The sequence below is a fragment of the Manis pentadactyla genome, chromosome 2 (assembly GCF_030020395.1).
Source record: "Manis pentadactyla isolate mManPen7 chromosome 2, mManPen7.hap1, whole genome shotgun sequence".
Lineage (NCBI taxonomy): Eukaryota > Metazoa > Chordata > Mammalia > Pholidota > Manidae > Manis > Manis pentadactyla.
In genome coordinates, this window is record NC_080020.1 from 66,905,777 (window position 1) to 66,932,725 (window position 26,949).

At 38.3% G+C, this 26,949-nt stretch overlaps 1 protein-coding gene across 22 annotated transcripts in view; it reads left to right on the plus strand.

The window, feature by feature from the left end:
• The window catches only part of MCTP1 (multiple C2 and transmembrane domain containing 1), a 516,560-nt gene that overhangs the window by 442,333 nt on the left and 47,278 nt on the right, over positions 1-26,949 (plus strand). For all 22 annotated transcript variants that reach the window (XR_005032713.2, XR_005032712.2, XR_005032711.2 and 19 more), the window contains one exon: positions 5,053-5,106. Coding sequence is in view for 19 of the 22 variants with exons in the window: in XM_036925718.2 (XP_036781613.1) it covers positions 5,053-5,106 (54 nt within the window). In the remaining 3 variants the exon portion in view is untranslated. The remainder of the gene's footprint in view (positions 1-5,052; positions 5,107-26,949) is intronic.

The following is a 26,949-nucleotide window of genomic DNA, read 5'->3' on the forward strand; positions in this document are numbered from 1 at the left end:
ATTCCCCCTCAAGAAAAAAGAAAAACAACTCGGTTAAAATGTGTCTTTTCTAACACATGCATTTTTTTTCCTTACTCTTCATTTTTTTCCTTAAGGAAATCCTATAGAAGTGTTGTTAGTAAATTACTACTAACAAATGTTTGAGCAACTGGACTTCACACACTGGAAAACAAAACCAAGTAGTCCTTATTTGATTTAATTTGAAGAGGAAAGAGCTGGAATTTGAGACGAGGACTCCTTTGTCTTATTTGTTTTCCTTCTTTAGGTGTTAAACTTCAGCACTCTTTCTAAATAGTAGGTGTGATTTGAGTTCTCTGGGAAGGGTTGCAATTTTGTGCGGTCATTAAATGCACTTCAGTGACACAGTTTGTTTCTCAAAGCTCTGTTCCTTTCCTCACTGCATTTGGCCAGGGCTCGTGCCTTAAAGCCCAGCCCAGCTTCTGAGATGCTCTTGCCTTCAAAGCTGTCCATCTCATTGGACTGTGAAAGCCTGACAATTAGTTGGGGAAGCATTATCATTTTAATTGGGACTCTTTATCCACCCCTCTACCTGTGCCCCTTTGTGTGTTTATTAGTGTCAGTGAATCATCCATCGGAATTTCATGTGTCATCAAGAACACTATTTTGCCCAGGAAAAGAGTATGTGACTTAATTTCCAAAAATTAATGTTTCAAATATTAAATTGAAGTTATTGTTATGAATGGTTAAAATTTGAGTACATAGTTCAGTACAGGAAGTATGCTAAGCACTTCAAGTGCATTATCTCATTGAATCCTTAATCAGCACTGTGGGATAGGTGCTATTCTCTCTATTTCCAAGCCACCTCAAGGTTCACCTGAGCAAAATGTAATAGGGGATACATTCTGATGCAGCTTAAAGGCATCAGTAGGAAGCCATCTGTATCATAAATCCTCACTTGCAGATGTTTATGATGTAACATTAAAAAGGCACTGGAGGAGGGGAAAAGCCCTCATCAGAGCGCTAAAACACACCACAATAGGCCTCTCACTAACACAACACTTTTCTGCCAAATGTAAAAGCAAATGGTTGTATTGGGTGGTTCTGGCTGCACATTTGTGGAGTAATTGCGCGTAGCCAATTACCCACTTGTGCAGGGTAAGAACAGTTTGGGTTTTGCAAATGAAGAGCCTGATTCCATAGACCTCTTTGAAGTCATTCTTGAACATAAGATGTGCTGCTGATTTGTGAAATGTGTAAATGAAGCTACTGGTTTGTCTTACGGCTCAATAAAATATTTTGAATTTTTTGAAAATTACCTTGAAAATAGTGGATATCTCCAAATTGTAAAATAAAGGTTCAGTATCTTTGGTTTTATGCCTAGAGGTAGATTCTAGGCAAACATTTGAAAGCATGTTGAATATTTGCTTTTATTAATCTATATCATTGGTTAGGTATAAATCTTTCCAGGTGAGCTGGTTCAGTTCTGTGAAATAAATGATAGTCAACTTTACCAAAAAGTGCTTTTAAAGATATGAAGAATAAATGATGCATTCATCTATTCACTATGTCAACAGATACTTCTTAAGTACCTATTATGTACCTTGCTATCTGCTAGGCACCAATCTGACATTATTCCGCCTTCCTACCACCTGCAGTATAATGGCAAGTACTGAAGAGGGAGGCGTATAATACATTCTTAATAATAACTAGCTAAAATAGTGTTTGAATTTATGCATAGGAATGAAAGTATAATATTCATTTCATTTTCCTTCACATATTTGATAAATGACTGTGCATGGGTAATTTTAGCAAAAATTTACTTAATCTAATATATATCAAATCATCCTATTATACAACTCAAATATATATAATTTAAAAAACAATATAGATAATAATGACCACCCTTAAAACATTGCCTTAAATTTGATTTAGAGTATCATTTTATTAGAGATGCAAAATTATAATAATTTTTTAAAATCTGGGAAGGGTTAGGTGGATTTATTTTTTTGGAACTAGGCAGGGGTTGAAAGTATCCTCTGCTATCCGACACTCTGGGTTTAAGTTGTAGTTCAGCCTCTTGGTGTGTTATATTCTTTTAATGCAACACATGTACTGAAATATTGTGGCTCGTTTTACTGTTTAAACCTCCATTATAAATAGACCAATTTAGAAGAGCTGACATATATAACACCTCAATTATACATTGTTACAATTGTTCTCTGTATACTTACGATGTGAATACTTCAAAGTTTCAGGAAATGAAAAGTCAACATGAGAGGTTATCTGATAGTCTCCATTTAAATTCTGCAGATTTATATGCCTCATAAGGGTTGACATGAGTATAGATGAAGTATCTGGGTGTCATTCGTTTTCATATCCCACGGTACCTAGCACTGTGTTCCTGAACAAAGGGGTTTATAATAAATGCTTATGGGCACTGAATATAGTTAGAATGTTAATAGTCCCTTTTTCTGGCTGGGGCTGAATTGCTTATATGTCCCTAAAATAAGTGTAAACTCTCACCAGCTATAGTAAACAGCACATTGTGCTACTTTCGTTCTTTCAAAATGCTGAATGTCCAAATGAAAGACCACAAAATTCTACCATATAACAGAAGATTTAAAGTATAATATTAAATTAGGAACAATCTCAGAGGTTGTCAGATTTATATATCAGTTCACAAGAACTGGAGGTTTGTGTTTGAGCTATTCTTTTAAATTAGTTAAGGCTTTTAGAATATTTGAGAAAAAAATTATGGAATAACTAAGAGTCCTGCCATGTTACATCAGTTTATGTGACTCTTTCCATGATACAGTCTTAGTTATTGAAGTTTTCATTCATATCATATTCCAGTCTGTATCATAAAGCCACATAAAGAAGAGCTTGCTGTCTCTACCATCTCAAGTTATGAGCTTTGGGAGAAAGGTTTAAAAATATTTGATAACCATGATTCTATTAAGTTTATTCAAAGATAGAGATACAGACTGGATCTAAAAAGCAGCACAAGAATTTGAAATTATATCAAATGGCATAAATGCAATCATAAGTTGGCACTTACCTGAATAACAACCCCCCAGTTTAAAAAATTTTTTGTTTCCATGAGTGCGTGCATGTGTGTAGGTGTATAAAACCATAATAAAACACCTGAAATAAGGTTATGTCGCATCTGTAATGCCTGCAGTCATATACTGATTGAGCCAAGAGGAAATTATTTGGCAAATCCAAAATGACTTTTCCATTCTGCTGAAGTGGCTAAACTAGGAACAATTAAAAAATACATGCATGCATATCCACCTATATTTTACACATTTGATTACTGAAGGCATTTCTAATTTTCTTTCTAATAATCATAAATCATGTCCATTCTCACAATGTAATCCTTGTGTAAAATCACAGAGAATTAAAATTAGAGTTCTAGGTAATCCACAAAATCAAAAAGTAATACAGAGGTAGGCAAGAGTTGAAATTTATGCGTGAGAATTAAAACTTGAGCCATGATGACACCAAAAGCACAAGCAACACAAGAAAAAATCAGCAAATGGTAGAACATCAAACTCAGTCTTCTGCACAGCCAAAGAAACAACACAGGGAAGAGATAGCCTACAGAATGGGAGAAGGTTTTTGCAAACCGTATATTGGATAAGGAGATAATATCCAAAATATATAAAGAACCCAATCAACTCAACAACAGTAAATAATCCCATTTAAAAATGGGCAGAAGAACTAAACAGACTTTTCTCCAATTTGATACCTAAAAAGACATCAGAGGGCCAACAGACACTTGAAAAGATGCTCAACATCAGGGATATGCAAATCGAAACCACAGTGAGATTTCACCTCACACCAGTCAGAATGGCTATCATCAAGAAGACAAAAGACAACAGGTGCTGGCAAGGAGGTGGAGAAAAGGGAATGCTTAATCATTGTTTTGGGGAAAGTAAATTGGCCCAACCATTATGGAAAACAATATGGAGGTTCCTCAAAAATTAAAAATAGATCTACCATGTGATCCAGGAATTCTACTTCTGGATATATAACCAAAGGAAATGAAAACAAAGGGTCAATGAGATATCTACACTCCCATGTTTATCATAGCATTCTTCACAATAGCTAGAGATGGAAACAGCAATGCCTTCAACAGATGAGTGGGTAAGAAAGATGTGGCACGCATACACCATGAAATATTGTTCAGCCATGAGAAAAGAAGATATCCTCCCATTTGCAATAACATGGATGGCCTTTGAGCTCTTTATGCTAAGCAAGACAGGTGAGATAGAGAAAGACAAGTACTGTATGATATTACTTATATGGATTTTAATGATTTAAGCCTATAAAAATCAGAGTAAATGGTTACTAGGGTATGAAGGTAGGGGAGGGATAAGAGTGGTGGTGTTTAAGGGTACAAATTTGTAACAAGTTGTAAATAAACCACGGAGATCAAATGCACACTATGACGAATGTAGACAGTATCATACTATAATTATGTAATGTGATAAATATCACATCAATATATAAATATATCAAAGTAATATGCAGTACACCTTAAAGTTAACACCTACACAATGTTATGTGTCAAATTTATTCAATAAAAATTTAAATAAAAATTGAGCCATGAAAGATATTGTTAGTTTTATGTCATAGACCACTAGCACGAATCAATGAACGGACATAGTACTTTACCTTAAACTTTGGTGAAAAGTAAATTAGAAATAGCAGAGTTGTTTTCTGCTTAGCTATCTATCTCCAAATTTAAAGTGTCTGATTAATACAAACAGCAGAGTAGGTAGAAAGGAAATTTTTTGGATTTAAAGCATCCCTCAAATTAGTGTTAGTTTACCTTATGCATATTTTAAATTATTTATGTTGTCACAGAGCATTTCACACAAATAGGGTTCCCTTGCATTCAGTTCCCTTGTTTTAATCAATTAAAGGCACAGAATTTTCCTAATCCCTATCTGTAGATGAAATGTTCCCTCTCAGTGCATCTCTGTTTCAAATGTTAACAAAGTTTTCACTTCCAAAAGGTTCAAAATGACAGAACAAAACTCGCTCCTTTAAGAGCACGAAAATGACTTGTGTTTCTGTCTGCAGGTAGTGGAGGACATGCTGGAGGACGAGGAAGAAGAAGATGACAGAGATGACAAGGTAATTATCTTTCCCAGCACTTGGGACCTGGGGATGGGGAAATGTAGACATGACACTGTTTTCACAGACAGTTAAAAAAGGAGTTGAAGTGTTTGAGTCCAGAAAATTGGACAGTGCTGTTTATCATCCTAACAATGCCACTGCATGTTGCAAAGAGGGAGAGAGGGCTATAAATCCTCCTCGCTTTTGTCCAGAGCTGGGTCAAATATTTTTCTGCCAAGAACAAAATAAAATAATTCAGCTTGTCTGGAACTTGATAGCTCTCATGAAGATAATGGCAATGACAACTGGTTTTGAAGGGCAAAAATTTGTCCTATCTTGGGTTTTACAAATCGGGCTGCACTTTGGGGGAGGAGAGAAGTGGAAAAATAGCAGCCTGTGTGCATTGAACGTGGATATTGTCAACTGTAATTTTCAAAGAATTGCTCAGCAAAAGAACACAAGTGTGCAGAGGGCCCTGGAGGGTGTTTAACTAGTCCCAGTGCTCGCTGCCCTTGCTTAGGCTTGACTTGGAACGGCCCTCTGGCTCCTTGGTCAGGAAAGCCTGTTGGAGAGGCTCATTTTTCGATTGCTGGTTGGCTTGGGGATGGTGACCACAATAAATAATAGTTTCTGGGGCTGCTTGGATTGGTTGTTCCCTGGGGAGAGGGGACAACTGGAGAGAGGAATTAGAATAGCCTTGTACTACTGCAGCAGTGGCTGGGGTCGGAAGAATGGCTTTCTACGGCAAGAGGATGGCGATTCTGGTTTATCATCATCCTTGGGCATTTCTATATCTGAAATCTAAAAAGTGCTAGGGTGAGATGGGAGGGAGGGAGATTATCATTCATTATTTCCACATTGTTCAGCATATGAAACCAGATTTTGACCTTCACTGGCATCTTTCTGACTTCTGTGATAGTTAAAGCAGTGAAATTTTTTGAAGAAAGAAGAAATACAGTGTATCTCAATTTATGCCCTTGACCTTTGATTCCAGTAGAGATGTACACTTACATGCCAGTATAAGAATTTGTGTGCTGGAAGGAAGCATTGGAAATGAAAAAAAAAAAATTCACAATGATTAGTTAACCTCCCAAATGATTTTTTTCCTAATATTCAATGCTAGAAGGAAAATGGGAACATAAATACATAACACACACACGTTTTTCTCCCTTCTAAAGCTATTTCAAACATTTTTAGGCTGATAGAGCTTTTATGTGAAATTTTTCTTCTGTGTATCATTTGGTCATTAGCGACATCATCAAACACAAACTAACAAAATCCTCTCCCTGCAAAAACACATATGCGCTTGTTTTTAATGTTAGATAACATGAACGTACACTTCTGGCAATAAAGGATATGATTTATTGTTAAGGTCAGTTGTAGAGCTGGAGAGAGCTTGTATTTTAACTCAACATGCCAGCTCTGAATCATCATTTCTCTGCTGATAAACACGGAGCTGCCATCCATTTATGGCCATTTTCCCTTGCTTGTTGCTGCTTTATTATTAAAGCCACCATAAAGAGCCATTCCAGCAGCAGGCGTTTCCCCAGAAATGTTAATAAATGGAAACCTTTAGTGAACTAGTACTTCAGTGTCCCTGCTTGAAGTCAACCTGTATTTTTTTAGGCAGGTTTGTTGATATTCTATGCCACTAATCTCCCTCTTTATGGCCACTTTTTAATAGAGAGGATGTTAGGAGTGGGAAACAGATAACACAGCTGGTTAACCAGCTCACCAAAACATTGATGCCAAGTGGAACATGCCAGGGTGGAAACAATACCAAATCTCTGGAGTGGCATCTATTGTAATCTAGTGTTTGGGTGTCTGAAATTGACACCCTGATTCTAACACATTTTCAGATCTAGTTACCAAAGTTGATTGAAAGTGGGTGCTTAAATTACTGTGTGAATTCAACTGTATTCTTCTGTACAGGATGCCGACAAATGGTGTGTTTTCCATATGAAAAGATTGTGAGCTGATTTTCATAAATCCAACCCTTCATTTGAGTGATATGTAGGGAGGTTTTTCTTTTTACTCATAATACAATTGATAGCATAAAAATCATATCTGAACAAAAAGAAAATCTCAAGTGTAATAATTCACAGTAGACTTTCAGGGGCTTGCATAATGGGGGGATGAATCTTAGAGTGGACATCTTGAAATATAAAGTTTTTGTATAACAAATAGAAATATGAAAGGATCCTTCAAGTTTGCATTTACCAGCTTCATCTCTCAAATGGCTCTCATAGCAGTAAATGTTGTAAGTCTTGGCTATCTGTGTGTCTGAGTGGGAAAAGGGTAATTTCCTACTTTAAAAAATTCATTGGTTCCTCTATTTAAAGTTTGTGTATAGAGTCATGCATAGTGGAATTTCATGAGAAAACAAATGTGTTTCCTTGCCATACGAGCAGGTACTGACCTCTAGCTCTCATTATTTCTCTGTTTTCTCATATGGAATAATAGTAGGGTCAGGTCAGTGGGTCCTCTTATAGGATAAAAGTAAAAAAGATTAATAAATGTGCCAAAGCCTCACTTTAATTGAACCTGAAGCATATGTTGCAAGTATGTAAAATATGTCCCAGATGTTTCACCAGGGCTAGTTTTTTGGCTTTCCCTGATTACCACAAGGCAGCTATTAGTCCTATAACCTTTGGACTTGGGGGTAAATGGGGTATTACGGGGCACAGAATGAGAGCACCTGTTTTCCATTCAGCAAAGACCCCTGGCAGGCTTTGCCTAAGCCTATCCATACGTTTTCACTTAGCAGATTGTTGGGCGATTATGAAAAGTGTCTTTCTTTAGAGCCAGCGTTGATATTAGTCACTCACAATGAAAGGGCAAGTCATTGGCGGCTTGACAAGGTCCGTGTGGGCATAAACTGAAGTCATTTATTTCATTTGAGCTTGAAATGTTTTCTCTCAACATAATTATATAGATGGCAAAGACACAGGTAGAAGAAGTTGAAGCAAAGATTATAATTACTTAACATAATAGTTTCATAATAGCTTTTCTTTAGTGCTGACTTTAGTACCTGGGAAGACTTTGGTTAAAGTTGATGAAAGCTAGGTGATTTTACCTGGATCTCCAGATTTTTAGGTTTTACCATGTTATGGCATTTTGAGTATTTTTTTTCTGTGTTCTTCTTTTTTATTAGAACAGCTAATTATTATGCAGGCAATGGTGTGAGAGCCTCAGATTTATCCTTCATTCTAGAATCTATTGTCCACGTTTGCTTAAATCTAAAATTAGGTGCCTTCTCTCTTAATCCAATTCCATGGTTTTCATAAAGGCAGAGAACATGGGTTTTAAATCTATGGTGAGTCATAGATTCATTGTCTTAGTAGTGTTTGCACTTACCTGCATTACATAGTAGTAGCACTGTTAAGCTGTCCTAGAAATGAAATTTTTCCTGAATTAAATGTTAAAAATACATCATACTACATTCTTAGTTCCCTTTGTTGTAGAGCATTCTCTCAGCCATCAACCACAAAGTCACAGTTTGATGTAATTTTTGATGGACACCAAATCCTGCCTTTGTGGTTAATAGAATATCTTAGTAAATAAGGCTTAGCTAAATTATCCAGGTGGAACTATCAACAAACCATGTAATTGTTTTTTTCACCATGCTACATGTAATAACACAGTGGTCAATCTGTGTAATCTAGACATCTAATTAATGAGATTAACTTTCATTTTATATCTTAGAAAGTTTAGGCATCCTTCCCATGGTATGTCCTACTCTTGTAATAGAATCCAGTTGCAGTATCAGGAAGCTGATGATAGAATGCAGGTTTTCCTCAGGAAAAGCAAGGATTCAAATGCATGGCATTCTACTAATGTTTATTGATTTAAAAAGTATTAAAATAGTGAGGCATTTATGTTCACATTGCTACTCTTTATCCTTCAACTGTTATGTCAAGGTTACTGTGTTGCGAGATAACTAGATGCAATGAATGAAACATCTGAGTTACTTCAAAATACGCAGATAGTTTGCTTTAATTCTCAAAATCTGTGTTTTCTGGTTTGATTCTCCAGCTCTAAATTTGTATATAATATAACCAAGAGGCATACGTCTCTGCATCTCAAATTAACTATGAGGGGAGAAAAAGATAATCCTGATATGTGATACGAGAGAAGATTTTACTCTGACAAAATGGCATTTTCTGGTTATAGTCAATGAAATAACTACATGGTGGTGAAACAGATTAAAGCTTTGGAGAAAGGCAGGGAAAGAGAAGATAAGGGGAAAAAATTCTAACTCATTATTAACTTGAATGCCATTGTATCGGTTTATTAGTTTTCTATTATTTGTTAGCTTCATAACAAATTACCACAAATTTCGAGGCTTAAAACAATGCACTGTTATTGTTATGCACAAGCTCCAGTTCAGCAGGTCAGAAGTGCAGGCATGCCTCAGCTGGGTCCTCGGCTGAGTCTCACACTCAAGGGATCAGTTGGGCTGAGTTCTCATCTAAAGGCTCTGCAGAAGAATCCTCTTCCAAGCTCACTGAGTCTGTTGGTAGGATTCAGTCCCTTGTAGTTGGAGCACTGAAGCCCTTGTGTTCTTGTTGGCTTTCCAGCCCTGTTGCCCACCTCCATCTTTATATCCATCAATGGAGAACCTCCCTCGTGTCAAATCTTTCTCACACTTCAAATCTGTTTCTTCAGAAAGAATCCAGTCCCTTGCCTAATGAGGTCAGGCACACCAAAAATAATCTCCCTTTCTTAAAATCAACTCTACTGTAGTGTATTATAACTGTAAGGCTGAGAGCACTGACGGGAGGAGCAAGCACGTCGGACCCTGATGACGTGTCAAAGTCCCCGGCTGTTGCCCCCTCCTAACCTGAAATATGTGCCTTAGGCTAGCCAATCCTCGCACCGCTGTAAATCTAAGCTCTGCCTCCCCCTACCTTCTTTAAAAACTCGCTGCCTGTCTGCTTAAGCGCGCGAATTCCCCAGCCTCTATTTCTGTAGACTGGGGAAATCTCGCCAGGGTGTTTGCGTTCAAATAAACTACCTGGCCCTTTGTTGCCTCTCTTCGCCTGCTTATTTCGGCTAGAATTTATCTTACAATAACCTAATCATGGTACTAACTATCCCATCTCATGACCCAGATCCCCTTGTGTGTGAGGGGAGGGGACTGTACAGGAAGTATCTGCCAGGAGGGGGGGCTCTTGACCACCATCTTGGGATTCTGCCGACTGCCATCATCTAAACGCCTCAGTGTTCTAGAGCAAAAATGGAACGGTCTTTGTGTTCCTTGTATGTATCTGTTGCTTGGCTATAACTGTCCTACAGTAAGCAAATTAGGAAAGCCTGACTGTCTAGACATGCCCTTTCAAATATTATAGTATAGGCGACATCTCATACTACAGGTGTAAACTGAGATACATTTTATTATAGTTGTGGTATAATATGTTATATTTATTATATAATTCTGCTCTAGAGTAAAGGGTGGTTGGGCATAGAGCCTGATGGGCTCTTTTACCTAGTCTCTTTCTGTGGAAAAGAGTAAATAAGAATAAAATTGACAAAAAGTGGGAAAGGTCCATTCCTCTTTTTGGGGACCTATGTTGGTGCTTAGAGCCACTGAGCTGATACCCACTGGCCTCGAATCAGTAAAAACAATCTTTATTTCATCTAAAACCAAAGCAACATTAAAACTAGAGGATACCCACGATAGGTGTCAGACGTATCCTTCTGCCCTATGGCTTTCCACCACGTGGAAGGCAAGAGACCTGCACATGCGCGGTTCACTTCCTGTTCTGGCCCTCGCTGGTGCTGCCCTGGCACAGCCCCTGGCCCAGAACCCAGCTGCCACGCCTGCCTGGGCCCCTGGGGTGAGGCTCCACAGCACCGTGAATCTGACGAAAGCGTCAGAGGAGAGATCCGCGAGAACTGGGGTTTGCTTCATAGGTGGCATTAGCCAGACTCCTCAGCAGGAATCTGGGATTAGGGGCCTTTGGCACCAGGGGCACCAGGTGTTTCTCATGCCAGGATTCTCTTGCAGGCCAGCACAACTCCTGAGTTCCCATAAGATCTACCTTCTCAGTGGCACCTGATGCTCAGCACATCCCAGCCCATCCTCTCCCTGCTCCTCCCAGTTCAACTTCATTTTAAAATGGGGAAACCGGTTCATACAAACTTAAGTGCATCAAAAAAAAACACTATCCATCTTAGCTAGGGGCTCTTACTTCCAGATTTCTACTTCTCACTGTTCTGTCCCTTCAGCCCTTCCCCACCTTATCAACTACTGGAGCATGTGGTAGGCAGAATATAACCCCTCAAAGATATCCTTGTCCTAATCTCTGGAACCTGTGAGTATGTTACACGACATGGCAAAGAAGCACTGAAGTAGCAGATGAGTTGAAGATTGCGTATCAACTGAGCTTACAACAAGAAGATTCTTAATTATCTGAGGGGTCCCAACAAGTGTCCTTAAAAGTAGAAGAGGCCATGAGTGTGTGTGGCAGCTGGCAGCCTCTTGCTATGGCCAAAACTAACAAAGGACCAGGGAGGAAGAGCTGCTGAAACATCGGGATGACCACAGGTGGAGCTCACCCAGCTTCAAGTTGCCAAAATGACAAGCAGCATGAGGTCCAAGCTCCCCAAGATCTGAACTTTCCTGCCAGTGCATCACTCTTGTTCTCACCTTCATAAACCAGATTCAGGAAAAGAACCTCAGGAAGTTCTACATACCCCAGAATCTGCAGCCCAGAAAGGCATGTGTTCTGCATCTTAAGTTCAGCAAGCACAAGGAGAGCCTGAAGACCGAGAAATAGCAGCAAGAGTGGCTGTACGGCATCCAAGGTGGGACTAGGCAGTTAAGGCCAGAGCGTCTGCATTGATAAAACAAACTGACTGTGGGTAGCCCAGGGGAGGAGGGTGAACTGCCACCTTTCTGGCTTTGAAGGGGAGGAAGGGGGCCAGAAGCCAAGGAATGTAAGCAGCATTTAGGAGCTGGAAAGGGCAATGAAATATATTCTCACTAGAGCCTCCAAAAAGAAATGCAGCTCTGCACACTTCATGATTATAGCCCAGTGAGAGCCATTTCCAACTTCCAAAGTACAGAACTCTAAGATAATAAACTTGTGCTGTTCAACTTTATCTAAGAGTTGTGATCATCCATGACAGTAGTAAAAGGAATAGAGGTTCTTTCCAACTGCATTTTCTACACTCCTCAGAAAAATATTTTTGGAAAGCACTAGATCTGAGCTCCTAACCTTTCCTTAGTAGTTTAGTCCTACCCCTCTATGTAAATATGGCTACACAGTTCTCATTCAATATGGAAACTAAAACGAGTGTCTAACAAAGTGAATGTTTTTATCTCCAAACCGCTTTCGTATTTGTTCCAGAAAAGCTTGTCCAGAAATGAGAGTGGGGTAGTCCTAGCCCATCTCCAGTGCAGCTGGTCACTTGGCTGTTCAGGAGGCCGTCTCATGCATTGATGAGGCGTCTTGTCTATCAGGCATGGCTAACTTCATTTTTTTGTTGTTGTTGTTATCATTAATGTACAATTACATGAGGAGCATTATGTTTACTAGACTCCCCCCATCACCAAGTCCCCCCCCACCGAACTTCATTTTTAACAGAAGAATTTCACTCCCTCAGAACTTTCATTCCATTCCTTAAAATGTTTCATTTTATAAAGCGCCAGGGCAGAGAGTATTAGCCTTATTTAGGTCACAGATCCTTTGAAAATTTGAAGAAAGCTTCCTCCCCAAACGAAACCACGTAACACATATACAGAAATTTTTCATGTTTTTTATCACGATGGGAGTTGAATTATTTTAGAGAGACAATAAAGTATCTCTATAAAGTCATACTTGTATTGCTCTCACCAGCTTCTCTTGACATTAATGCCTGTTCTCCTCAAACACCTGAGATAAATGCAGTTTTTTCAAGTAAAAATAAAGTTTAATTTAGCTTTAAAGTAAGCTTGTACAAGAAGGCTGATGTTTGTCTTGGATATTGAAATTAAGGAGTCGTTTTTAACACAGCTAAGGGCTTGTTATCTTTGACATCTGTCTGACTATGATTTTTCAGTTCATGGCAATAAGTGCTCGAAACAGTGACTTGGCAAAAGAAAAAAGTAACAAACAAAATGGGATCTGCTGTGTCCTTAGTAGATTAAGGTTAGGCCTGGTGGGATTCCTAGAGCTCTCCAAAATCCTGGTTGAACTCATATTGTGTTGATGAGATCATCTTTTAAGTCTGCATCATTAATCCATTATCATTTTTTTAAAAGAGGATTAAATATTCATAGCTTTATGTTAAGGTCATTGGAGGCAGAATTAGCTTTCAAAGAGCTGTCTTATGATTCCAGCATCTGTGGGTTTCTACCTGCAAACAAATCAGCAAGCCTTGTCCCTCCTTGTTCCTGTTGGCAGAAGCACTTTCCCAGCCTCCGAGTGTTTAGGCTGATGTCTGCCTCTGACCTGCCCTCTCAGAGTGACTGCAGAGCTAAATTAATTTAAATGGAAAGATTTGCCCAGATATTTGGCAAGAATATCCAACAAGTAAAGCAAACCACAAATGGACTCTTTCTGTTTGGGTTATTCTAACAATCAGATTTCCATTACCTCAAAAAGTGAATGTTCCAAGGCAGGTTCTCTGGAAAGCTAGTTAACTTCTGTATTGCAGCAGTGAACTTGCTCCTCTCCTCTCATTTCTTGACAAAACCTCTTGAAATAGCAGTGTGTCAGCCCTGGCTCTCAGGAGGTTGACAACATTCATAGAAATAGACAGTTTTTTCAGGACCGTTGGCAGAATCATTGACACCGGCTGACACCACTGTACGCGGCAATGAGGAGCTCGTTTCTTCATCAAAGTGGCAAACCAGATGTGTTGCCAAGCTTCACAGATGCTCCACATGAGCCCCAAGTGCCAAGATTCTTATTCCGCCTGAAAGTTTGTTTGGCAAAGAAATTCTTCACCATGTTAAAGACACTGACTCTGCAGATTCTAAGAGGAGTTCGCAAAGCCGGAATTCTTCCTTGATTGTAAGAACGTGCCAACGGGAGTTGGCTAGGCAAACAAAGGTATCTATTTTCATTAAGGTACATGAAGTATTAAAGAAATGTCAGAAATTCTGGTGTTGACATCATTTGATGAGAACACAACTTCAAGAAATGTGTAGCTTCAAAATATTTCCAGTGGCCTGTGAGTTATTTTTCTTGATGAGAGGATGAATTCCAAAAATATTTTAATACAAATCCAAAGCCAGATAAAGTCCCAGTCTTTAAAAATCAAGATGTTTTTATATAAAGGAAAAGATCCACAACATCTTATAGATTTTCAGAGTAGGCAGCCTGAGGCACTCCTTCAGTTTTATTGGGCCTTGCTTCCATTGGCCAGAATCTTGCTACACAAGAAATACTGTACTTCTTGTCTTACACCACACTTTTTAATTAATAAAAAAATAAATGGATATGAAAACTTCATGGTACTATATTTTTTTCTTTGAAATTTGCCAGCTTAAGCTAGACTCAAAGTGAACAAAAATGTATGGTTACAATCATGTTAGTAGGGTGTGTTTTCTTAGGTTCTTATCAACAGGAAGAGGAAACTATTCTAGAGGTCTTAACGTGGTAGTGACACTGTTGTCTGTCTGCCTTAGTAGCCTCTATGGCAGATTGTTTTCCATTCAAAATATACTTCCCTGCCTACTGTTCTCAGGCTTGGTTCTGTAACTACCTTTGGCTGACCCGTACCACTTCCCAGCAGAAGTTCAAGAGCCATCCTTGGCTCTGCCATCTCTCTTTTCCTTCTAAATACAGCTGGAACTGTCTACATAAGGGTCCTCCTTCCACTTGAGTTCTGGAATAAAGATGACATGGAACCAACCCATATGGACATGTAGTGTGAGCAAAAACTAAACCTTTGTTTTTATATAGGGCTTTATGATTTTGAGGTCTTTGTTACTGCAACCTAATTTAGCCTAGACTGATAGATACAGCTTCCCATCCCATACCCCTCTGTGTGAATTAATGTCTTAATATTATAATTTGACATAAAATATGCTTTATTAAAATAAAGTCTCAGGAGGTTTTGAAGTACTTCTTTCTTCCTAAATTTACAGATCTGCCCCCACCCCTTGAAGACCAGTTTCAGATGTAGGATGAAACTATTTTGCTATTGTCTCTCATTGAAAAAGGAAACTTCTTTTCCATAAACATATATTGAGGGACAAGTTACTGGGTAGACAAAGATAAATATGAAACAGTAGAGACCTCTGAGGAGTCACTGTCTGATGGGACCCTTGGTTACGTAAATTAATAATTATACAGTGAGACAAATGGTATCATCACGTGATGAGGAGTTTGGGCAGGAGAACCAGGAGGGCGACCATCTTCACCTGACAGATACTGCACAGGGCAGGTGGCGTTTAGTCTGGGTCTTGAAGGATAAATGAGGATGTAAGAAGAAGTGTTATGTAAAATCAAGGAACATGTGGTGTAGTAGGAACATAAAGGGCTGGAGTAAACGTGGAGGAAAATGACAATGGAAAGGGAAATGTAAGGTTATGAAGGATTTAGCCATCATCAAAGGAATTTGAATTATATTCTCCAAGCAATAGGAATCAAAGGCAGTAGTAAAGTAAATAATTGCCATGATGAAATTTGTGCTTTAAGAGGAGCACTTTGGCAATGGGACAGAGAATGGAATAAAGGAAATGAGACAAAGTAGAGAAATGTGCTAGAAGGTGCCAGAAATAATGGCATCTTGCACTTAAACAGTAATAGTGATAATAGAAAAAAATTGAGATTTTTTAATACTAAATATAATAGGATTATTGAAAAAAATTATGTTGAATAGAATAAGGGAAAATTGGGGGTTATGGATGACTATGAGAGGTCGAGCTAAGATATCCTTATATTTGTGTAGCACTTCACATGTTTCAAAGTATTTTCATCTCCTTATTTTATTTAATATTTACAATAACTATGTATTGGCTTATCAAGTATCATTCCTATGCCTCAGTATCATGAAGATTAACTTGGCTGGTGGAGAAATAGCTAAGATTAGAAACCAGGTAATGTGACTAAAACAGAAAAGTAGTTGAGCCTAAAAACAAGCTAACTTATCTAATAGGAAAGCTGAGACTAGGAATTAGTTAACTTGTCTGTCAATGAAGAAAACTGGGATCAGAAAACACACCCTCTAATTTTCCTTCCTAGACATGTTGTAGCAAAGCCTGTTGACCCATCTGTGATGACAGCCAGGTCACTCGGGATGCAGGTTTGCCAAGTCATTTTGTCTGTTCTGTTCAGGATAGGCAGAGAAAGTATCCTGTATACCTGCCATGTCCTCTTTTCTCTAGGCACTTGGTCTTGAGAGCATTTGGAAAAATAATGGCAACAGGTCCATATACAGTCTTTACCTATTCAATGTGCTTTCAATAAGGAAATACAGATTTAATGTGGAAGCAAGCATCAGTGTAAAGGGAGGCAAAATACTTTTTATGCCTCAAAAGTTGATTCTGAGAGAAAGGTATATAGTAACCATGCTTATTCTGACTTTGATCTAAGAATCATTAGGAAAATATGATGCCAGAGGAACATGGGTCAGTTGAGAAGCATCTACTATCATCACTATTTTGTAGATAAAAATACTGAAGAAACCTCTGAGGCATAAACTAAGTCACTGAAAGTCACAAGAGAAGTAAAATAAACCAAACTTGAGTCTGTCTGTCTTCAAAGCCTGCCATTTTTTGCCCAACACTCAGCCCTCTCTCCCAAAAGGAAAACAAACCACTTGGTGACCCAAAGCAATAATTTACCATTTTTTCATCATTCAGCAGGTTGACTGGTCTCACTCAGGAGAGTTCTTGCCAGAATCTCTTGTGTAGTTTCAGCCAGATGTCTGGGGCTGCTGCGGTCAGCTAAAGGCCTGAGTAGGCTGGGCATACAAGGTGGCTTGTTCAGATGCCAAGAGTTTGTTGCAGGCTTCTCATAACATGGCAGCTCAGTTCTGAGAGGCAGCCTCCAAAGGCGAGAGACCCAGGTGGGACTGCAAGGCTTCTTATGACACAGCTTTGTAAGTCCTGAATGTTAACTCTGTCATATTCTATTAGCCAAGCAAGTCCCCAGGTCCAGCCCAGATTCAAGGAGAGGGTGCATTTGATTGTACCTCTTAATCGGGAGTGTTAAGGACATATTGTATAATAATCTAAGGGATGGAAGATACTGTGTGGCCAACTTTGGAAAATAAAATGAGCAACAATTTTCAAAAAGCAAAAGCTTCTAATAGGTGCCCTGTAGCATTAAGGAATATGGTCTATTGCCTACCAGGAGACTCTCTCTTTATCTAAGATGTATCAGCACATAGGGCTGGATTAGGGTATCTCAAAAATTAAACAAACATAGTACCTTCAAATTGTCAGGTATACCCAACTTTTATTATCCTATGTATTTTTATTTCAGTTTTGTTTTTGATTTACAAGATGAGAAGCAGCAAAGGACTGACTGAATTGTCTTTTTCTACGTCTTGGCTGAAATCCAAAAGGCTACCTAAACTTTTGTTCTTTTGCTTTGCCAACAGATAATGATTCAGTCCAAAAATTTCTGCTTCTAGTCAGCTGTCGCTTGAAGCTAGTTAGTGGGTAGGAAGGAGTTGTAAAGAATCCTTTTAAAATTACTGTTTAAATTGTAATGGAGATCCATTGTTCTCCACCGATGAAAGTCACTGTCCTGTGTTCCAGAAGTCAGGCTTTACTTACTCTGAATGGCTGTCAAAAATAGAAAGTCAGGTGAGGAAAGAAGGTTGCAGAACATTTCCTTCTTAAAACATAAGAGTTTCTACTTTTTAGAGAGAATGTAATTTGAAATTGCCTGCACTTCACATCTTGTATTTTTACTAATTTGTTCAAGGACATTTCCAATAGGACTTAAAAGATCCCAAATATCTCTAAACATTTTGTTGTAGGAACTGTTAAGACTTTTTCAGGACGCTTAGAGCTACTGTTTTTCTGCTACAGTGAGGTAGCATTATGTAGATGTGCTGTAGTGTGTTATGTAGTGTGTTGTGCTCATAAATGCTGTTTCTTGGGTCTGGTATCTTAGCTGAGTATTCTGATCCACAAATGGTTTGGGAGTGGGGATGACATCTATATTCTCTGTAATTCCACACTTGAATATTTTGGAGGTAACAAGGCAATATGATAAACGAATATACAGCTGTTGCAGTCTGATAACGTAAGATGTTATTGATTATCCAACAGAGTAACTACCCTGGGTGTTAGGTTTGCTTGTCACGTCCTTCAGTGCCTGGGGTAGTTGAACAAGTTCTATTTTCCATTGAGCTGACCTCAAAGTCACAGAGTTTCTGAATCAAGGTCCTCAGATTTCATACTTTGGCAATTTCTTTCCTTTCTAATGGGGTATATTAGAGAAAATGTGTCACCTTTTGCACCATGTAATACCAAATCAGATCAGAATTCATGCACAATTATGTCAGGGGAAATCTAATAGTATAGGCTGGCTTATCTCTAGATAACACATGGAAAAATAAACTTCCAAAACTGACAGATTTACGTGATTTTTTTTCCAGATAAGTTATTTGTAAGTAATCGAGCTAAAGAATGTAACGGGATTATTTTTCATACTATAAAAAAGAAAAGACTCTCAACTGTAAAATGGCTGCTAAGTATTAAAGCTCTGTCATTCTGCCTCTCTCTCTCTCTCTCTCTCTCTCTCTCTCTCTCTCTCTCTCTGAAAAAGTTCCTAGATAATGAATGAGAGAAAGAACAAGAAAAAGACATTTTGCATTAGCTGTATTTATTAAGAAAACTAATAACTTCAGGAAAACAAAATTTACGTAAAACACTGATGGGAAAATAACATTCATTGATAGTTAATGGCATTTAAGTAATACAGATTACATGGCAATCTACGTGGGTATTAGGTAGATGATATTAGGCCGCCTAAAAGCATTCATCTGTGTTGCTCTTTTATAATCAGAAAAAGTCAAAGCACATCACAAATCTGAAGTCTTCTTGAAACCAATTAAAATAATTTAAGATAAGTTGTACTGCAAATGTGCTTTTTAAGTGTTTTAGACTTAGGATGTCTTAGGGATGTTGTAACCCCTTTTAATGTTACTATTTATATATAACTACCATGTGTATAGTATTACTCCTTTAATGCACTGTATTAGCTGTCACTTGAAATTAAGTGCAGGCATGTTCTTTTTCGGCCTTCAGTTTCTCCTACATTAGACGTTTAAATAATGATGCCAGTAGTAAAAGGGTAGGTAGCATTCCCAGTGGAAACTCACTTCTGCATCTGGTTGGGTTGTGTTCATGTTTCTACGTGAAAGATAGCATAGTATCAGAATCTCTGAGTGTTTACACACCTGGTATCCAGAACTCTACCTGATGTCTTTTCTCAGGGAATTAATGGAATCAAAGCTTATTGTAGACATGTTTGATAGATATACCCTGTCTGTAGAGATCTGGTGATAATTCCATCAAAATTTGTCCCTAGTTGATCATATATCTCTGCATTTTTATATCTTTGTGGTTTTCTTCACCAACCCTGTGCTTGCATCAGTGCCTTCATTAGAAGGTCATATTTTGAGGATTTAGTAATTCACCTTGAAAATAAAATGCACTGTAAGTTGAATGTATCAAGCATGACTTTTCTCCACTCAGCATGAATTTCATAGCATTAAAAAAAAGCAAACCCATAACTAAACTATTTTCTTGATATTTGCTTCTCATTTATATGAGGAAAAGTAAATAGATACTTATTGTTTTCAGGTGTTTTTCTCTATTTCCATAAGTCATGTTTGCTTTTTATATAATAATGATATTGTACAGACTTTCCTTTATGATGATAAAATTGTGCATTTTCCAAACATACAAAACAATTAGTTTTAATAAAAGAGACTATCCAGATGGGAGCCATTTGGAGGGGGTATAGCTCATTCTGAAACAATTGATATGAAAATTAAATTTCCTTATATTTATTCATAAATATTCCCCTTCCTACAGTCTAAATTATAATGATATAACTTCTTGTGTGGGTCTTTTCCAATAAAATCAAGTAAAAGAATAATACGTTAGATTAATTTTTATTTTACGAGGGTTGACCAACTTTGTCACCTATAAGGACATTTGCATCTATTTACATAGCCACAGCACAGAAATGAAGGTGCAAATTTTCTGATTAAGAAAAAATCAAGATACAGTATTTTCTCATATACAATATGAATGATTCACTCGATTCACTCATTTGTTCACAAATTCATGCATACATTTAATAAATATTTACATATCTATGACAAATGCCTATTCCGTTCACCATATACTGATGCATATTAAGAAAACAGTGTGGTTAAATTTCTTTTCCTTTGCTCACTATCAATCTCAGACATGTTCTATGTCTGTGGCCCCCATTTTACTCCCCTCTTTTGTTCAATCTTAATTCTTTCCTTTGGGGTGGGGTATACATCTATAACACTTTACTAAACTTATTCCTTGAAGACATTAATATACCCTCACTTGGTCTTTTACTTTTTTAGTGCGTTTATCCAAATGCCCTCTTGAACATTTAGTATCCCCTTCTGTCTCCCTGTGAATTCATGTAGTCTCCTCTAACACTTCAGTTTTTGTCTTTTGTCTCCAATCCTTGAGTACCTCCCAATTTTGGTCTTCCTGTGAGAACTGATCTGTGCCCACAGGCTTAACTAACACCTCAATGAAAATAGCAAAAATCTTCACTTCCAGTCATGTATTCATCTACCATACAACAAATATTATGTATCTATAATGTTCAAAGCACTATGCTAAGTGCTCTGAGGGACACTAAGAGAAATGGGACCTAACTAGTCTTCTTCTTAAGGGGATAAAATCTCTGGTTATGCCCTTTGTCCAAGCCTGTTGTCTCTTTCTCCACCTTCCTGGACATTGAAAATTGTCCTGTCATAAACCCAAACTCAGTATATTTCAATCTGAACTTGTATTCTTTCTCTAAAAATGGTTTCCTTTCATAACTAATGGACCCTACTAGCACAATTATTTTACTCATGGAGACTCAAAAACTCAGTTCATCCTTGGTGGTTCTATCTATTCTGTAATAAAAATTTCATAGATTTTGTGGTTGAATTATTCCTTACTTTGTCCCTTCCTCTTGGATTCTTCGATATGCTCTGCCTTGCTGCTTACCTGAAATGCTCTGTTTATTCAAGATCATCCATCCTTTAAGACCCAGCTGGAATCTGCAACCCTCTTCCAGGCAAGTTACTCCTTAGCCAATAGTGAGCTCCACTTTAGGACATATAATAATGCATTTATTCTCTTCAGTTGACATTCATCTATTTTTCCCCTTCCTTTTTTTTGTAGAATTACTGTGTGTGCCAAGCACTGTGCTGAGCACTTCACATGCATCATCTCATTTCTTCTTTTCATGTCAACTCTATGTAGTAGATGCTGTCACCCACATTTTACAGATGAGGGAAATGAGACTGTGCTGGGCTGGCTTGCCTATGGTCACAAAGACTGAAATTAGAACCCAGTTCTAGCTCAACTCCAAAGTCCATGACTTAAACTACTGGACCACATCACCTTATGACATTTACATACTATTTATTAATATATGATCTTACTTAATTTTAATGTGTCTTGCATCCACAAAAACATTACAAATTCTAGTGACTGAGTATTATAATACCAATTATGCACAGTGATATACAAATAGTAAACATTTAGTTAAACACCCAATGAATAGAAATATATGTATGAATAGAAAATAGCAATTCAGACCCCAGAGTCCCATAACCACTGAAACTAGCCATGTTGTATCCCAGATATAACTTAGCAGAAGAAAAGTGACTGTCAAATCACTTTCATCTTTCTAATCTCTCTAACGTCTACATCTCCTATAAGGAACCAGAATTGCATCTACCTCTTATAGCATAGGGAATATAGTTAACAATCTTATAATATATTTGTGTGTGGATGGGTGATAACCACAATTATTGTAGTGAATATTTTGCAATGTAGGTAATTTTCAAATCACTGTGTTGTATACCTGAAACCAATATAATATAGTATATTAACTACATTTCAATTTTATAAAAAATAAAAAGAATTTCATCTAGCTTTGCTGGTATGATAAAAGAACATTCGCTCCCTTTGTATGTAATTCATCCATATCCGCATTCACCTATCTCTGAGCCGCAGGAATCACTCGTGGTGCTGTAGGTGACACAGGTTGAGTGTAGTTCCTCTCATCACAGAGCTCCAAGGTATTCCTGTCAATTACCCTCCTTTCCATTCCTATAACCAGGTTTCAAGTCCCACATACTTCCAGTGAGCTACCTTCCAGCCACTGTCAGCTATAACTTATCTTAGGAATGCTGCCAACCATCGCTGGAGACTTCCTGGGGCAGGATAGCATAGGAGTTAAGGGTGTGGGCTCTGGTACCAGGCTGTTGTGTGGTAATAGGCAAACTACTTCACCTCCCTTCCTGTTTCCTCATCTGAAAAATAGGGTTAATAATAGTTCCTACTTTATAAAGTTGTTATGAGAATTAGATGAATAAATATTTGTAAAGCCTAGAACAATGTCTATGATATAGCAAGAATTTTATAGGCATACTATTACTAGCAGCATTATCATTATTGTTAACAGCAGCAGCAATATTTTCAGCCCTGGGTGCCCAGGAAGATTGTCATGCTATTGAATGAAACAGAGGATCTGAGTAGGGATAGATTTTTAGAAGGAAAGAACATTACTTTTGCTTCTAACATGTTGAGTTTGAAATGTCACTAGACCATCAAAGTGGATATTCCACCAGATACTAGAAACAGAAATTTGGAATTCATAGAAGAGGCTATGTTATGGCCAAAGACTCAATTTGAGCAGTGCTTATTAGAGGTAAGAGTAATTACTGAAACAGTGGCCATTGAGCATGAAGGGAAGAGGGCCAATGAGTTCTGCAGAGAATGTTTCTAATTAAGCAGCAAGGAGGATGAAGAGCAGAGCATTTGCTGAGAATCATCAGAGTAATAGTAGGGGAATCAGAAGGGTCCCTGCAATGGAAACCAAGAGTTTTGAGAAACATACACTGGAAGTAAATATGGCAAATGCTCATAGAAGATGAGAACTGAGAAAAAACTCCTGAGCATTGGTGATTAGGTTGGTTAGTCTTGCTCTTGGTGCTCAGTTTCCCTAGAGTAGTGAGAGCAGAAAGCAGAGGGCATGAGGTGGCAGCCTGCATGAAGTGCCCTTGAGAATGGTTTGACTCTGAAGAGATGGAAGGATGGGAACTTAGGGAGTTGGTTAAAACTTGGGGTGTTTTGGTAATGGAGAACTCACACTATTTCAGAAGGAACCAGTGGGGGAGGTATAATACGAGAGCCAGAAGAATGGAAGATCAAGGTCTCAGAAGAGAGTGGGTGGACGGAAGAGCAACAAAGAAGGGATGGATTCCATGGGGACATTCTGGGACAGTGGGTGGGTGCTGAGGAAGCACATGTGGCCCCATTCTCTCGGGAAAGTGAGAGAAATGGCCACCTTCTGTGAGTTGAAAGTTGAGATAGAAGGCTCTGGAGAGAAGAGGAGGATATGAAGAGGGCTTGGGAAGAATGTGATAGCCGGCCAGCACAGTTGAATGAACAGATCATCAAGTAACTGTGAAAGCCTGGTCGGGGCTCTGTGGCGTAACAGTAGATAGCATCAGAGCAGAAGGGTGCACAGCTCAGTGGCCCCGGATGCTTTGTACAGAGACAGTATAACACAGAAAGGACATAAGGACAGGTACAATTAAGTCCATAAGCTTCCAAGGGAAGGAGACAAGTGAAGCTAAAATTGAGTGGATGGCCTGGGAGAGTGGTGAGGAGTTGGAAGGAGGAAGCCTCTTAATCAGTGGGATGGGGAAGGCTTGCCCACCCAACAAAGGTGGAAATGAGCAGAACCAGATAATTGTGTTAATCCAGATACTTTAATTTCTTCCCCCTCCCTCTTTCCTTTCTTTTTCCCTTTCTGTTTTGTTTATAATAGAAAACTCTTCTGGGATAATAAAAAAGGATGTATTTTAAAGTCAACTGTACTTTGACACTTTTGAAAGCATCAATCAAACTGTTTAGTAAGGAAACTTGAATTTTGTTCTCCATCTTTAACTTTTCACCTATGGCTTTAGATGAAGACTGCTTTAAAAGAAGAAAAAAAAGATGTCAAAGCGAGTTGTAAATTATAGAATGACATCCACCATGCAGTTCTTCTGTCACTCTCACTAATATTGCTTAGCATTCTGAGTTTTAAAAATAACACAGTTATTGAGATTTAAAACTCTGTGGATGCAGAATACATTTTTTGAAAGTAAGACTTCTTACTATGCATAGCCAATTATAGTCCACTGAGAAAATGATGTATTTTTCCAATACATTTTTATTATGTACTTAACATACAGACCTTCCCAGCTTCTTCATAGACATTCCACTCCATCAGCCACAGTACATAATATACTTCTTAGGAATCTACTTAAATTTGTATTTACCTGTGAGGCTAGATTGGCTCCAGAGGACACAGTTCCTTTTTCCTTGAGTAAATTATACATATTTTAGAAAACTATCTAAAAACATATTTACCTCATATGGAATTCTTGTCTCAAAGGTAATTAAGACCAGTTTTTAGAAAGCGTGCCCAATGCACTTTAACTCTCTCAGGTAAATAAGGTATGTTTTATAATCATCTAAGAACGATTTCTCTCTTCCTTTTCCTTCTCTTTCCCTTCTCCTGTAACCATGCCTCTTTTATATACATATTTAGTAATTATTTCAGTGTTTACTCAGATACAGCTTTTGTCTCAGGGGCCAGCACACCAGCTTTGCTTTTTGGTCCATTCTATGCACTGGCAACAATACAGAGAAGAGGCATAGTCTATCTACCCTATGTATAACTTCTAGAAGAGAAGTTACTTGGTAAAGATCCAAAATTCTTCTACATACATATTTTCTTTGGTCTTCATGTTTTAAAAAGGGTGTTCTAATATTGGTGAGTTTATCCATAGAGCTAGGAGTAGAGTTTTGTTTGCTGAAAGATACATCTTTGAATGAACATTGTATTTTGAGTTTATTTTTAAAACAAGTAATATCTGAAATTAAATATGTAGTAATGTCATTGGAATTATTTGCAAAAGCAGCTGTATACCACAATCATTATTAAAACCAAAGAAATAAATGAAAGTTTCCTAGAAATACATGCTTTCTCATTTAGACATGTTGCACTTCTAAAACTTCCTTTGCACACTGATTTCTTTGCACACATTGAATGATGAAAATGCACAACCCACTCTTCCTTTGTCCTACAAGAACATTGCAATAGCTCCCCCAGGAAGGAAGCAGCAGGAAGTCCATGTGACAGTAATTGTTAGGTGGTTTGTGCAGACCTGTGAGAACAGAGCTAAAAACTTGGGGAAAAGGTATTTCCTAGAAAATATGCACTGAGTGTAAGGTACAGAATAATGCCCAGTTTGTATCTCTTCTCCTCTGCCTCTGAAGACCAATCCTTTATGTTTCCTGAGACTGGCTTCTGAAGTTGCTGTGGATGAATGTCACTGCTGTTTGCATTTTTCCCCTGGGAGATCAAAGTTTCTACTGTGTCTTCCTACTCAGGGGACTAGGGACCTAAGAGTTCACCCAGTCTGCCAGAGCCAGTGGGAGCTTCCAAACCAGATCCTCTGGGATTAGGGCACGTTAAACCCTCCCTATTAAAATACTTGCAGTGGCTGTTAAACTTTACGACTTAGAGGAGGGTTTTCTAAATCCTACTCACTTTCCTGCCCAGATTGGTCTTAGAATTCAGGTGACCTTGAGTCCTGGACTACCGAGCAGAGTCCCGGTTCATGCCTGTTATCCTACCGTGATTATTAGTGGTGCCCAGTTTCACTTTCAGAAGTATCTTGCTTTGTATGACAAAGGATATGGTCTCTCTACTTAGATCTTTGGACTGAGTTTTATTTCCTTAGGTATGTTTGTGAGTTTTATGTTTATAAGGGGTTATGTTTACTTAGTTTCTACCCAACTAAATTTGAGTTTTTTTTTAAAAAGACCCTAGTTTTCATTGAAATAACCTAAGAACCATGTTAAAACATTGATTCCTCAACCCCACCCCTCAGAGATTCTAATTCAGTAAGGATGGGGTGGGACATAGGAAAATTTTTAACTAGGTGATTCTTAGATACCCTAGAGTTTAAGAACTTTAGTTTCAAGCACCTGCAAACTCAGCCTTGCTCTTAGACCCCTAACCTCTAAACTCAGATACATGCAAAGGGACATAACTACTTCTAGGTATTCTGGTAAACATTCAGTCAAGCTGATCAGCTGCCATCTGGCTGGGTGATACTGACAGGCTGGGACAACCAGTATTTCCCAAGCGAGCTCAGAGGGCTTGTCCTCATTACCTTATAATGGCTGGAGCTCAGGTGATTATTTTGAATGAAATTCAGTCAGAAGAATTCTCCCCAATTCTCCAGCCACACAGACACTGCTTCACCCAGGTAAATGAACTGACATACCTGAGGAAGCTATTTTGAATATTTTGTGAGGTGAGTGGTGAGTGTGGATTAACAGTTTATTTCTGGAAGACTGATTCTCGAACAAAAGCCAAACCATTAAGTGACTCAGTCCCCCACCCCTTGTTCCTTCACAAGGCATCGTGCTCTGTGCGATCAAGGACACATGCCCCTGAGCAGCCGCTCCACGCTGCTGGCACTCTCAAAGTCATGCTTTCCTTTTGCAGCTGTGGGGCTCTGCACACTTCATGCATTCCTTCTGGGCACTGGATCCTCACATTCCACGAGGCAGGAGAAGCCGGCATCTGAACAAAAGGAAGCAAGGACTCGGCCTCCCAAATA